Here is a 14,931-nt window from a genome sequence, read left to right as displayed (position 1 = left end):
GTGCCCAGTACGAAAATTTCTTTTGTATCTAATAAGTTGTTTTAATAGCAGAGAATACTCCTGAATCTGTAACATCAGAAGGGACTATCATTTCCCCTCTTCATGAAAGAATGCCTTTGTAGGTCAAACTGCAGCCTCCTGCATGGTGCACACTGAGCTGTCTACATCTTGCAGAGCTGATGGATAATACGTGTAAAACATAATGCTCGAATGCCCTTGCATTTGCATGGTTGAAGGGAAAACAGAGCCTATGTGCCTTTTCTATTTGTAAATCTTAAGGACTAGGGTAATTTTATTGCTTGAAAATTTACCAGGTGAAGACCTTTGAAGCAAGCAAAGTTGCAAGGCTTCTGTCTTTTGGTTTTGTCAGCTGCTTGGAATGGGGTGAGTCAAGTTGACAGTCTTGGGCCCTCCATGTTCTTAGACAAGACTAATTCCTGTAAACCAGGGATTTCATGTACTGTCCCAGTGTCTCTGGTCTATTAGCACTCTTGGGGGCTTATAAATCTCTCAGGTCAGAAAGTATTTCTATACTCATGCAAAACTTGAGGAAAATTTGGATTCAAGTAAGTATGCTAACTGGCAACTATTAGCTATAATTGAAAAAGTTCCAGGGTGTCTAATTTTCTTAGTGCTCAGTCTGACTCATTAAGGTTATACAGAAACCCATGCAGACTTTCGTCAAGGACTTCATTTACACACCTAGATTAGTCAATTTCTCCTTGCTGAGAGGGACGGGATGTGGCATGCATTCACACATGGAGAGGTGTCAGCTAAGCACAGAGCATCATTCGGCTGTTTAACACTTCTCTAACTAGACATCTAGAGTAGACTCTAAGGGTGTAGTAACAATGTCTGAGAGTGCAAGTTGACATGACTTAACCGCCTTGTTTTCTGTAAGTCACCTTTAAGTAAAGATTCTACTCCATTCCTGGCAGGAAGAAGTTTACAAAAAAGAAATAACAACAACCACAACCACAGCAATGAAAAAGAACAAAAGAAAAGATTTCATAAAATTGTCTACAAATACTATAAGATAAAAATTCAGTGATATGAAGTTCTCCCTTCTAGTAACCAAATTCTAAAGATTATGTACATATGTACTCCTATGTATTAACTCCAGCAGAAAGTAAGAAAAGTCTGATCTCCAAAGAGGGAAAATGTTATGTGCAAATGACTATTAAAAATGAACATACTAGACACAGCAAGACCTTATTTCAGAGATAAGATGGAAGTGGGAAGGTGAGGGAGGATGAAAGAAAGAAAAAAAATGAACGTGCTTCATAAGACAGGGTGTGCAGAAGGCAGCGGCTGTGCATGAAATAACAGGGAAGAGCCCCAGAAATGCATCTGTGTTCAGCAGTGGGGCTCAGGACGAGAGGAGCACGAGGACTCCCCGCTTACCCCTTTAAAGATCAGACATGTTCCGGATTTGATGGTTTCGCCATTCAGATTGCCCCTCTCTGCCCCGTACACTTCAGGCCAAAGGTCCGGATGTAAGTTCCCATTGAAATCATCTTTTAGAATGGAGGGAAGAGGAACAACAGGAACACAGAAGGGTCCACCGAAGCCCCGGTCACACCTACCAACAAGCAGGAGGAGAAACAGCATCATTTATTATGACGTCAACAAGCCACTTTCACTGTGGTACTGCAAACAAGGAAAGCGGCCATTTATGAACTTACACACAGCGCCCCGAATCACAGATCCCTCGTCCTGAGCACATCCAAGGACAGCCTGAGGCCAGGATGACATTGTCAATAGCCCAGGAATCTGCTCCTACAGTATAGTTGGTCTGAATCCATCTGAACCGAGTCCTGGGAGAACTAACCAAAAACAAACAAACAGACAAACAAACAAACACCAAAACCCACAATGTTGGTTTGCTAGGCAGTTTTGAAAGCATGGGTATCTGTTTTATTTCTCTATGAAGCATCCCCTTCCACAGCCCAGTTTCCTCTCCTTTGAGATGCTTTTATTTGCATACTAAGTAGTAAATGTTCTCTCCTCTTGTATCATCGAGAGAACAGAATGAATGCTATCCAAACATTCTGCCACTTCTCCCATAGGAAAGTCAACTTGTGTGACACCAAAATGTTATCTGGAAATAAATCATGATTTCTGTTTTTGAAGTTCATGAAGAATTTTAGCACTTGCTTTCAGCCTTCTACTAATGTTAAGCACTAGGAAAAGGACCAAAGGCTTAACAAAGGAAAAATTGGAGCCTTACACAGAAACCCTAAATGGGGTCCTATTGTACTTGCATTTTCTATGTTGATTCTGAACACAGTGTCTCCAAAGCTAAGAAGTGGATACAGCTCCCTATTTTCTATAGTGTGTAGAGTATGCTATTTGGAATACAGTAAGCACAACGACTAATCTCCATTGTCAACTTCCCGGGATCCAGAATCCCCCTGGGACACATCTCTGGGAATATCTATGAGAGTGTGTCCAGAGAGATTTAAATGGAGAGGTATATTGCCTGGTTTTGTGTGTCAACTTGACACAGCTGGAGTTATCACAGAGAAAGGAGCTTCAGTTGAGGAAATGCCTCCATGAGATCTAGCTATAAGGCATTTTCTCAATTAGTGATCAAGGGAGGAGGTCCCCTTGTGGGTGGTGCCATTTCTGGGCTGATAGTCTTGGGTTCTAGAAGAGAGCAGGCTGAGCAAGCCAGGGGAAGCAAGCCAGTAAAGAACATCCCTCCATGGCCTCTGCATCAGCTCCTGCTACCTGCCCTGCTTGAGTACCAGTCCTGACTTCCTTTGGTGATAAACAGCAATGTGGAACTGTAAGCCGAATAAACCCTTTCCTCCCCAACTTGCTTCTTGGTCATGATGTTTGTGCAGGAATAGAAACCCTGACTAAGACAAGAGGGAAGCCCCACCCTGGACATTGGGCAGTGCCATGGGTGAGTCAGGGCCCTGACTAAGGAGAAAGCAGAGCAGAGCCATTGACTTCTATAGGGTCTCACCTGTGGATGCAGTGTGGCCAGCTGCTATAAGGTCCCTGCCAGGATGGACTTTACCTTGGAACTGTGACACAAAATAAATCCTTCCTTGAATACCTTTCGTCAGGTGTTTTGTAAGAGCAGCGAGAGAGCCAACAATACACGAGGTCATAAGAGAACTTTCTCTAGAAGCAGAAGCAGCCTTGCCACACAACAGCAGCTGCTACCGAGTAACAGGCTGCACAGAAAAGACTGAGTTATTTGGACTCTAGAACATGGTCTATCAAAGGCTGACTCTCGGTAGCGCTGTTTCCCAGGACAGGATCTTCCTCAATCTGAGGCACTGACAGGCATGGTGGTTTTGAGATGGAAATGCAATGGCATCATTACTCTGCCCAACACTATGATGGTCACTCACGCATGCACTGTCAAGTCCAAGGCGCCCATGATGGTGGATGCAGGTGCTTAGATGTGTGCCATCCTAAGTAATAGTGTTCGGTCTAGCATCAGTTTATTCATTAGGTATCAGAATACTAAGAATAAATAGGTATTCAATAAATGTATCAAAAATGAATAAATGAGGTATAAACGGGCATTGTTTTAGGCATTGGGGTCCATGGAAAACTATTTCAGACAAATACTAACAAAAAATTAATGTTTCTCCCTACTTTTTGGTTGCATGTCTTATCTGAACTATACCCGGAAAAGATATTTCTATATGTATTTAACACAGAAAAAGACTTATTGCAGGGTAATGGACTTGGTGCATAGCAGAGCTGATCATCCAACTAGGGAATGATCGAGTGAGGAAGTTACCACAGAACAGCTTTTAGAACCCTCTAGTTACATTTAAACAGCAACCTGAGGCCCTGTGTACCATGCTCCTTCCCAGGCCACTCCTTGCATAATCACCCCAGTGAGCACTATTCCCCAATGAAATCACCATTATTTTCAAATTAGGTGACAGAAACCTAACGTGAAGTCAAGTGCCAAGTCTTACTTGGTGGCGAGTGGAAGGTAGACTGTGACCCGCCTCCAGTTCTGGAATCTTTCTGATGTGTAAGTTGAACTCTCTGTGTAGTGCACACAACCAATGGTTGGAGGGACACACTCTTCGGTGACAAGCTGCCAGTCCTTGCCGTTGTTCAGAGAGTACTGGAGCTGTATGCCGTGGGCACCACTGAAAGGCTTGCTGCAGCCCATGTTCATTTCAAACTGTAAGAAGCTTGACGCTGACACATGGAAGTCCCAGGTCTCAGCATAGCGAGGTTTTCCTACCAAGGATGCAGACAAAAACAACAAGTACAAAGGATTAATAGCAGTATTCTCTTCTATGATGCTTATGATTGCGAGCACATTGCCTACAAAAAACCCAATAATGGTTTGTGTTTAGGGCCTCAAATTTGCATTGATTTTCTTCTCATATCTACTGTTTTTATATTGTCACCATGGAATCAGAAACATAGTAGACTATGAAAGTGAAGACCTTTGCTACCTTAAGAAGGACTCACAGAGTCATAAACTTTCAATTTTGCAACTGCAAAATACAGGAATGTCCTCTGACACATTTCTCTGTCTTTAAGTCATCTTCCTCTTCCTCATGTTCCAAGAAACAAAGTTCTAGCAGGCCCAGGTGACCAGGTCATTTGGAGGACAATGCACACTGTACCCTCCCTCAGCAAAGGAAGTTAAACACATAATTTTATAGTAGAAAATTTCTTTTGAGTTTTAGTTAATTTAGTCCTGTAGTTAATCAAATATCTTTCTGTTATATGGCAGCAATATATACCTATGTTTTCAGTGAATATAAGGGCAGTGTCCATAGAGAGGCAGTCGATATCAACTTGGCCTCCCTGGATTCGATACCAGTTGGCTTGCAAGTCTATGGAGCCATCAAATTTATCTTGAAATCCAGTTTGAGAGCTGTCATTCACTCCTATAAGGACATCATCCAAAGCCCACTGGGCTGAATGCTTCCCTGCAATCAAATGAACAGCAGCAGTTGGAGCAGGCTCATTACACAGCAATAGGAATATCTCTGTGACCATGATTTTAAATCAAATTGTCTGGAAATTGACAGTAAATTAACACACTTATATATTACACATTGGATATGGATGCTATGTGATTTTTTTTTTATAAAGCCATCAGGAAAGTTGGAAAGAGCAGTGACTCACCATGCTGCGGCTGCCACCACCGGAAAGCTGTGGCAGGTGTCTTTGCTTCCCGGGGCAGGTCAATGGAAATGATCTGTGGCTCCAGGAATGACATGAAATCCAACTCTCTCAGCAAATGCCAAAGTATCCCATTATCATTGGAATACTGAACAACAAGCCCTGAGTTACAAGACATAAATTCAATGACTAAGACAGCGTTCTTAGAGGCAAGGAACAGTCTGTTTTAAACAGCAAAACTGCAGCAACTTCAGACTGTGTCTCAGAGAGGGAACACTCATCCATCTAACTTACAAGGCATGAATTAGTAGACTCAAAGGCCCATCAATTTCCTGACCGTTTCTAATGCACTCACTCCCAGTAAATGGAGACAAGAACTACATAAGCTCCTTCAGAGACCACTCAGCTCTGTAGGAGTGATGAGTGAGCTGGTTAGGGAGCTGCTCCTGCGCATGCACTTGAAATGTGGACTCCAGCCTGAGCATCACAACGTCTCAGGCCATCACTATATCCTCCTAAGAAATATCTTAATTTCTCTGGCATGGGAGGAGCTGCGTGTGCTGCTTGCTGCTGAGGCAGTAGGCAGTGAGTTGTGCTTAGCCGGGAAGTCTGTTGGGCAGAGCACCCTTTAACAAGTCCTTCATTCTCTGACAGACCTTGGTTAGTGAAACCTGAACAAGACCAGATTAGTCAAGAGCAAAAAAGTAAGATCCAGGCCTCTCCAATGTCGCTTCTCTTTCCTATTCTCTGTGCCACCCCTCCTTGTGCCTGAGCCATCTGTTCCCTCAACTCCACCCCTGTGACAAGGTGACAAGATCTGTGGAGCTGCACATTTGTGTGCAAGGGATGTCACACCCTTGCTGCTACTTCTAGAAATGTTGTCACTTAAAAGGGGACAAATGGGAAGGCTAATGATCAACAAAGGAGAAAACTGCTATGGGTAAAGTTATGGGATTATACATAAATATACATATGGATATGTGTGTGTCTGTTTATGGATGTCCTATATATATATAGATATTCTATATAGAGATGGATATATCCATCTATATATGTATATATACATGAGTATATATATGAATATATATCTGTGTGAGGAAGCAGAGTGTTTCTATCTAATGGCATATTCTATACTTATTTGTAAATTGGTATTGAGTATTCCCTAGTTTTTAAGCATTTATAGAAATTATTCCCAATAAAGTTTTATCTGTTATATCTTTTATTACATTTTAACTCTTGAAAAATTATGAATCGTATATGGTATATTTGACTTAAAAACTATATAGACTAACCAGAGTGCCTCCGTCCATTGTAATAGTAAATAACAAAGACTTAATTAGCACAACGTTTTGAGAAATATTACGATGAAGAGCAAGTAGCTCAGTGCCAATTGGCAGTGCATGAGATTACAGGTGCCCCCCGCCCCCCGCCAGACAGGCAACAGTGCCAGGAACAGTGACACATCTGTGAAAAGCTAGAACTCTCAGAGAGCCTCTATGTTTACAACAGAATCTGTCAAGTTCTGAGAGGAAGAGAAAGAATGAGAAGGAAGAGAACAGGTGTGTGCTGGGTGTGCTGGACCGCACACAGCCACAGTGATGGAGAGTTAGAGGTGCTGCTAACTGAGGGGCAGCCGCGTGTCAGGAGAGCCGAGAGCCACATGAAGCCTTAGGAAGGAAATGGATCTGGGGTTCCGCCTTCATCCGAGTCTGCCCAGGGTGCTGTCTGGGAAAAGCACTACACAGTAGTTCTCAATGTCTATTCAAAATATGGCCTATTACTTTTCAAAGGGTGATGTTGGATGTCTAAGAGTGTAGACACTTCAAAATTTTCATTTTCTGTGGCTATTGATTTGAATTTATGTAGTTTATATTCCATCAGAGAAGTAATGGAAAGGAGACGGGAGAGGTAGGGAAAAGGAGCGAAGAGGTGGGGTAGGGTAGATGAGTAGGAGCAGCCACTGTAGAAGGGGACTGAAGTTTTCCAGATGAAACATCATGGAAATACAGATCACCTGCACCATCTGAAAAGGTGCTCTCTCTGCAGTAGTTTTAGTATGTTCACAACTTCATTGATGCTTCTCTCCTTAGAATGTGGAACTCAGGGCTGGAGAGATGGCTCAGCAGGTAAGAGCAATGGCCGCTCTTCTAGAGGTCCTGAGTTCAATTCCCAGCACCCACATGGTGGATAACAACCATTTATAAGGGGGCTCTGATGCCCTCTTCTGTCATACAGGCATACATACACATAGAGCCTTCCTGTACATAAATAAATACATCTTTAAAAAAAAAGCGGAGACTAAATCTTTCTCCTCTGAGTTCAGAGGGGTTTAAGTAACTTACTTCTAATGAACAGAATGTGGTAGGAACCACGTGGCTTTTGAAATTTGGCCATTAAAAGCCTCACACTGAGCCGGGCAGTGGTGGCACATGCCTTTAATCTCAGCACTCGGGAGGCAGAGGCAGGCGGATTTCTGAGTTCAAGGCCAGCCTGGTCTACAGAGTGAGTTCCAGGACAGCTGGGGCTACACAAAGAAACCCTGTCTCGAAAACCAACCAACCAACCCACAACAACAACAACAAAGCATCACATTCAGCCTGGAGTGGAGCTCAGTAGTGCAGGGCTCACTAAACAATGTGTGAGCCCTTTTAGCAGTACAAAAAGGAAAAAGGAAAAAGGAAAGGCTTTGGGTCTTCCTCCTCCTGGCTCTGTGGCTATGAGGAAATAGACACATGTGTAAGAAGATGTTCTAACAGTCTGTGGGCAGGTCTGGAAGGATGGAGAGATCTGGACAAAGCCTCTGGCCTGCTCTTCAAACAGATCACCCAGTCCTCAGCAGAGTTCCCCAACGTCTGTCCCATCTGTCCATTGCCTTGACTGAAGCCCTCATGAGAGACCCTGACCTAAAGCCCATCAGCTGTCTTGCTGGAGAAGGCAACACACATTTGTTACTTTCAGGCACTTGGTTTCTGAAAACTTGTTATGCAGTATATCATCCCAATCCCCCTAAATCAGAATTTGCATGCTAGCAAATGCAGATTCTGAAAGATTTGAGGTGTTCATCAGAACATGAGAGGCATGCTCAGGAGGCGTGTCTCCCATTTGCAGCTTGCTTTTGCCTTACCCCCTCAGTAGCTTTCTCAGGAGAGTCATGTCTACCTACATGCAGCAATGAGGTCTACAGAGATGAGACTTTAATCCTGAACTGGGATGAGGGAGGGCCTCCCAGACCAGCACGTGAGTGGAGGAACGTCAGGAGGAGAGCGGCAATATCCACAGTCTATGCCAGTTGCTAAGCCTCATTAACTGTGTCATCTAACACATTGTACATTTGAATAAGCCAAGTCATTTTAGCACATCTACTGAATGTTTAAAGCATGTAAGGCATTTATTTCTCTTTTTAAACTACGACTCCATCTGCATTCTGCCTACTCTTATTGAAGACAGCCTAATTTTGAATTTAATTCCAAATATGTAAATTGATGCTTCAGCTTGAGTAAGTAAAGAGTCTTCACTTTCATCCCTGGGAGAGATTTGCTCAAGGATTTAGCCAGATTTACATGCTAACAACCAGGCTTCAGGAAGAGGGTGAGAAATGCCTATGGGATGTGAATTATGGATAACACCAAGTCTAAGGAAATGGCTCAGGGCTAGCTGAGAACAAACTGCTTGTTCCTAAAGGGAGCCTAAGGAGAACTAGCCCCACAGTGCAAAGAGCATCTGTAGCAAGTATAGAGTACATTTTATGTCAATGGTAAGTATATGTTTCTCACAAAGCCTTTTTAAATCTTATATACAAACAGGGGTACAAATATGGAATTTTTGCAACACTCAGCTTCCATTGGATTAAATTTATCAGCTGTCATTTGCTTGCTGCGATGGCAGCCAGACTGCATTATCAAAGTCACGGTCCCTATGTGCTTGCTTTCCATTTCAACAGTTTGCTTCTGTAGTTCTCTCCAAATCTCACATTTTCTTGTTTACTTTTTCGTTATAGTTTACTACCCGAGGGAATTTTTTGTTTTAACTAGACCTGGCTGTTGGGCAGCCATTTGTGTTAGCCTACACATGGGGTTCTTTCTCTCTGTTACATGGCTGACAACACTCAGCAGATACTCGGCATTTTGGAATGAGCACATCAGATAATCCATGAAGAAAATGTAGCACAATGAAGAAAACATATTTTTATTTTGTTTTAAAGGGTTATTTGTTACTGCAGCATAACCTAGCTCATTGTGACTGTTGCATAGGTGGCAACATTGTGGTGATATTTTATCTGCAGTACCCACAACATAGCAGACTTAAAACAGACTGCATATGAAGATGGCCTAGTCGGCCATCACTGGGAAGAGAGGCCCCTTGGTCTTGCAAACTTTATATGCCCCAATACAGGGGAATGCCAGGGCCAAGAAGTGGGAGTGGGTGGGTAGGGGAACAGGGCTGAGGGAGGGTATAGGGAACTTTCGGGATAGCATTTGAAATGTATAAAAAGAAAATATCTAATTAAAAAAAACCAGACTGCATACGCATCTGTAAAAGACATGAAGGGATGCAACATGGCCTATTAAAAGTTTCTAGACTGCTTCCTCAGCAAAAGCATGATGTGCATCCTTAGAGGAGAAACATTAAGACAGCCACAGGAAATCATTGAAACCTTCAGCCAGGGATGACGCAGGGAAGGTTAGTGTTAGCAGAGCTCCACAGTCTGCTGACTAGCGGGTACTGTTTGGTCCAGGGCATCATGTATAGCCACAGCTGGACACAGTAACAAACTTAGATGTCAATGATGTAAAAACCAATGCTGTTTTAAGATGATATAGCTCGGGGCCAGAACCATCGGAGAAGTCTAGATTCTGTGCTAAGAACCAGCCATATACAGGGCTCCTGAACGACTCCTACCATACCCACAAGAATGCGGGAGCCACTTATATTTCAAGGCTGCTGCTGGATTTCTTTAAGAGAAAAGAAAAGTGGGAACCAAAAAGACTGAGTGAGAGTAGAGGGTCAGGAGAAGGGAGGGTCAGTCATATGATGCCAAGGGCATACATCCTGGAGTTGGTGGTTCAAATCCTGGTTTGTTTACTTTCTATCTCTATGCCTGTGTAAGTTCCTGGGCCACTCTGCCTCCCTCTCCACTCCTCATAAAGAGTTCCAGGACAGTAGTATCTATGGCAAATAGGTACTCATAAAAGAACAAGGATTCTGTCCCCTCCAGAATGCCCAAGAGCAGAAGCATAGTTTAATATAAAATTCAAAAATTCTCTGTACAAACAAGTTCAGTCTTCACACTGAATGCAAAAATCTCTCCTACTGTTTTTCCCTCTCTTTGGGAGTTATAGAGAAGTAGAACTCACTAAAACTATTGTCATTTGTTTCTGTCTGGACCCAGGGAAGTCATGGATTTCAGGCTTAGGAAACTCGAGAAGCTATTGGATTGGGGGTCTGCACAGCCACTTTTTCTATTGAAGCAGAACACAGAATGGAGGGCAGGTGTGATCTAAGGAAATGGAAGTAGCAGTTTGTAAAATCCACATCAGGCTTTGGGAGGAAAAAAAAGGCTAATTAGCTAAAGTTGCTATAACTTCTATAGAAAGACAGTAGCCTGGGGCTGGAGAGATGGCTCAGCAGTTAAGAGCACTGGCTGCTCTTCCAGAGGATCTGGGTTCAAAACCGAGCAACCACATGTGGCTCACAACTGTCTGTAACTTTAGTTCCAGGGGAGCTGGCTTCCACAAGCACCAGTACACACATGGCACACAGACATACATGCATAGACACCTCCTCAACATATAAACCACAAAAACTACTTTACAAAAATGTAAGACATACTTCAGCTTACCCTCATTTCTAGCCCGTGGCTTGATGCACGTAATCCCTGATGTTTTACTTCCAATTTGTATATAAAACTGAACAAGTCTGGGGGGAACCAAACAAACATACAAACTTCAGTTTAGTTACAAACAAAATAAAAGTAAAAATTCCTGTCATTCTCAAGTACCACTTTTAAAGTCAGATATAATAAAGTTAATAATGTCACGTTGGCAAACATTTAACATGTTAAGTGATATGAACAACAACCTCATTCTGTATAAAGATCTAAAGAAAACAGTTGAACCCTATTTCATTGTGAGAGCTGATGTAATTTCATGATCAATTACAAAATGTCCAGATAATTCAACCTTTGAAACTCAAGGTGAGGGGAACAATGAAGCTAAGAAGCTGAAGCCCCTGGAAGGGCAGCCAGCCCGTCTGACACTGACTTCCAGGGAGCTGGCACCCAGTGTAAACTGTGCCTCAGCCGTGATCCTGCTGGGCAGGCAGACCTTTGAGGACAGGATGCTGAGGGGACGTGGACAGACAGGAAAATATGAAAGGCAACACCGCAGGTTTAGTAAAGACCTCGACTAAAATGTATTCATTTTTTTCTCGTTTCTTTCCTTCTAATTTCCACGTAATTTAACTGATGTAAAAAAGCAGTTTCCTTTTAGGTGTGCTACTACTACGTCACTTGACCTTAGAGCCAAACAGTTCTTGGTTCTACCAGCAGGTGGCAGGGTAAGCATCTCATGTTTATGGAGGGCAATTTTTCAGTAAATGACCACAAATGGCTTGCCCAAGTACATGGAGGAATCATTTCAGACATCAAATCCCAAGTTGGAAATACATTTGCCCCATCGGTTTACATTAAAAATATATGAGTTTACAGAACTCATAAGATAATGCAGAGCTTTTGAAAACTAAGGTGAAAAAGTATATATATCAGACATAGAGGCCTGGGCAACAAGTGTATGCTAATATCAAACTCTAGTGTCATCTGTTCGCATGGCCCATCTATTTTATCATGCAGCTTATGTTAAGCTTCATATTTTACATACCGTAATCCACAGGTAGAAATATTATAAAGATATCCCATTAACAACAGTCCACTATATTAAAAAGAAATGCTCGAATCGACGACAACTTGCCTGATATTCCTGGTGTCCAGTGGGACTGTCCTGGCTTCCCTTTTCCCAAGGCCATTAAAGTAGAGGGACCTGCCGTCATTGAGGGTGCCACAGCCCGTGCCAACCTGACCTCCGGTGATTTTATACCACAGTGGGCTTAGCTTCCCCTCAAACCTATCGAACATCTCACTGTGGTTAGGGGTGTTTGACACACAGGTTCCTTGTGCCGCTGCAGGGGAGAGAAACATACACGTACACGTTTTGTTGGAATCACTAAGTATTCAAGACATACTTGACTTGTGGGCAAGGAAGAGTCTTCATTATGCAACTGTCTGCCTAAAGACAGCCACTATTACTAACATAAAAGGTGGTGTCAGGAGTGTGGTGTAGACCAGAAATCCCAGCACTTGAGAGACAGACAAAAGGAGGTCTGAAGTTCAAGGCTATCCTTGGACACCTTCTAAGTTCAAAGTCAGTTGGGCTGCATGAGACGCCATCACAAAGCAACAAAACAAACAAATCAATGGAATTTGCCAGTTTTTTCTTTCAATTTTTAACTTTTAAAAAGGACATTTTTAATTTTTACAAACCATATGTATGTGTGTTTCTCTGCATGTATGTACATCTGTACAAATGAATATAGGAGCTTGTGGAAGCTGGAGGTATCAGAAACTCCACGAGCTGGACACACATAGGGTTGCAAGCCACTGACGTGGGTGCTGGGAATTATACCCAGCTCCCTGCAAGGGCAGCATGAGCTCTGAGCCATCTTCCAGCCCTTGTAACTTATTTACCATCAAATGAAGCCTGATGCTGGTCATGATGGACGTCCACGGTTGTTCCTACCTAGAGGGTTTGTGGGAGCAGAGATCTTGCCCACATTAAAGCCGCCCATTCACTGTCTTTCTATAAGATTCTTGCAAGGAAGGGCAATACAGAATTTTAAAATGCTGTCCTTGAAACTCTGTTACACACAGAGGCTTGCAAGAGCGAGCCAGTCTGTCTTTGTTTGCTCGCCAGATGAAGGCCCAAGTACTGACAAGCTGGGAAGGAGCCTTTTGATGTTGGCTGCCAGAAAAACTTTAGAAGAAGATTTTGTAGCTTAAGATATTTTCTCCAATTTTATGCTTTAATCTCAGCTCTCTTGAAACTTTTGCTATGGTAACACCCAAAGGTGAATGTTGTAAAAACAACTTCTCTTATATAAAGCTCTTTTTAGTTTTGATAGTTTTAGGCTTAGAATTTTATGTTGCAGTTTAGTTTTAAATGGAGAAAAGCATATTTCAAATATATATTCATTCTCAAGAGCTCAGGGAGACCCTGCAAACATGCCGTTAAGACCTTGGTTTGGGTTTCTGAGACTGCATGATTGCATGAGCAGAGGCAGGGCCCGGCCCATTTCTAGCAATGCTGAGCTACTTGACCCAAAAAGAATTGTTTAAAATCAAAAATCCATTCTCTGCCTCAGTTTCCTCAAATGTAAACAGGGTCAGCAGTACTATGGTACAGTTATTCATTCTTAGAATCAAATGAGATTAAAAATGAAAGTATTTACTGTAATGTTTGACCTGATCTAGAACTGACGCAATGGTCAGTATGATTGCTTTTAAATAACAAACACATTCTCTCTAGGGCGTGAGACTTAGCAGGTTTTCCTTTTAGGTAGCTTGAGACCACAGGACATCTAGCAGCTCAAGTGCCCGAATGCCCAAGTTCTAGAGTTCTTCAACACTGAGAATGATAAACCAGGGGTCTTACCTGTGTACCCCAGGTCACAGAAACACACCCCCGAGATGCAGTCTCCATGGCCACTGCAGTAACTGGGACAAGGCTCAGATATGTACACCCCATCTAAGCCAAACGGGGGTACATTCTTCTGAGCGCTGCTCTCTTGGATCCATCGGAATCTGGTCTTGCTGTTGGGAGAAACAGGTCTGTTCTTACAGCCACATCTCACAGAAGGGTTCAGACAAACTCACCTGAGCCAGTATGCCCCTGAGTGCCATGCCTGCTTCTCAAACCTGCCTGACTTCTTCTTCAGCATGAATAGTTTAACATCCAGGAGGAAATAGTTGCAATGGCCTTACAAGTTTTTCTAAGAAGACCTTTGATGCTAGATGTATCATAGATTTTTGTGTATTTTCCTACCCCATGCTCTTTTAGTAATAACCCAAGATTATTCTTTAGTTAATTTTCACCCTTCCATCATGTTAATTTTATGCTTATCTTTAGAGAGGCCATTTGAAAAAAATCATTTATGATTTGACAATTTCATGTATGTATATAACATTTTATATTTTGATCGTGTTTACTGGCCATAATGCTCTCTTAGCTCCCCACTGCTCCCTCTGGACTCCTTCGTTCCAACAAATTATTTGGCAGTCTTTTGAGGCCATCAAATACAATGATTTTTGTTGGGACACATAAAGGGACTCTGGCTATTTGGCATTGACAACGGAAGGGGAGAGCCTGTACAGACAGCTCCACTGCCGCTCATGGCTGCCTCATTCCTTCCCATCTTGCTTTAAAGCTCTTCGATGCTCATTCTGAGACTTCTCAGTAACCAGATGGGATGCCTATCAGCACTGCTACTTGTGAGAAAACAAAGAAAAATCGCGGGGACCATCTGAGTTGGGAGTATCAAATGGAGTGAGGCTTCACGCCTGGGTAATTGCTTGTATATCTTCACATTGTACCTAGCAACTGATATCTGCTTCTGTCTCAACCCTGGTGATTCAACGCTGGGTTTGAACACAAGTAAATCAGTGTCATCAAAGTTGCTGGCATAAGAAGAGCTTGGGAAGGATTGAGAGAGCACTGGGTGTGGCCCCTAGGTACCAGGTCTTGCCTGAAGAGCAGTAGA

At 42.7% G+C, this 14,931-nt stretch overlaps 1 protein-coding gene across 3 annotated transcripts in view; it reads right to left on the bottom strand.

The window, feature by feature from the left end:
- Reln (reelin) overlaps positions 1-14,931 on the bottom strand; it is a 444,727-nt gene that overhangs the window by 88,972 nt on the left and 340,824 nt on the right. For all 3 annotated transcript variants that reach the window (XM_021163945.3, XM_085836457.1, XM_085836458.1), the window contains exons 29-36: positions 13,827-13,984; positions 12,090-12,297; positions 10,964-11,040; positions 5,128-5,286; positions 4,740-4,928; positions 3,951-4,224; positions 1,686-1,826; positions 1,405-1,582 (exon numbers count right to left, since the gene is read on the bottom strand). In XM_021163945.3, the coding sequence (XP_021019604.1) occupies positions 1,405-1,582; positions 1,686-1,826; positions 3,951-4,224; positions 4,740-4,928; positions 5,128-5,286; positions 10,964-11,040; positions 12,090-12,297; positions 13,827-13,984 (1,384 nt within the window). The remainder of the gene's footprint in view (positions 1-1,404; positions 1,583-1,685; positions 1,827-3,950; positions 4,225-4,739; positions 4,929-5,127; positions 5,287-10,963; positions 11,041-12,089; positions 12,298-13,826; positions 13,985-14,931) is intronic.

The sequence above is a fragment of the Mus caroli genome, unplaced genomic scaffold (genome assembly GCF_978045245.1).
Source record: "Mus caroli unplaced genomic scaffold, Mus_caroli_1 scaffold_4, whole genome shotgun sequence".
Lineage (NCBI taxonomy): Eukaryota > Metazoa > Chordata > Mammalia > Rodentia > Muridae > Mus > Mus caroli.
The sequence above is the reverse complement of the archived record's forward strand: the minus strand, read 5'-3'. Positions and strand labels throughout refer to the sequence as shown.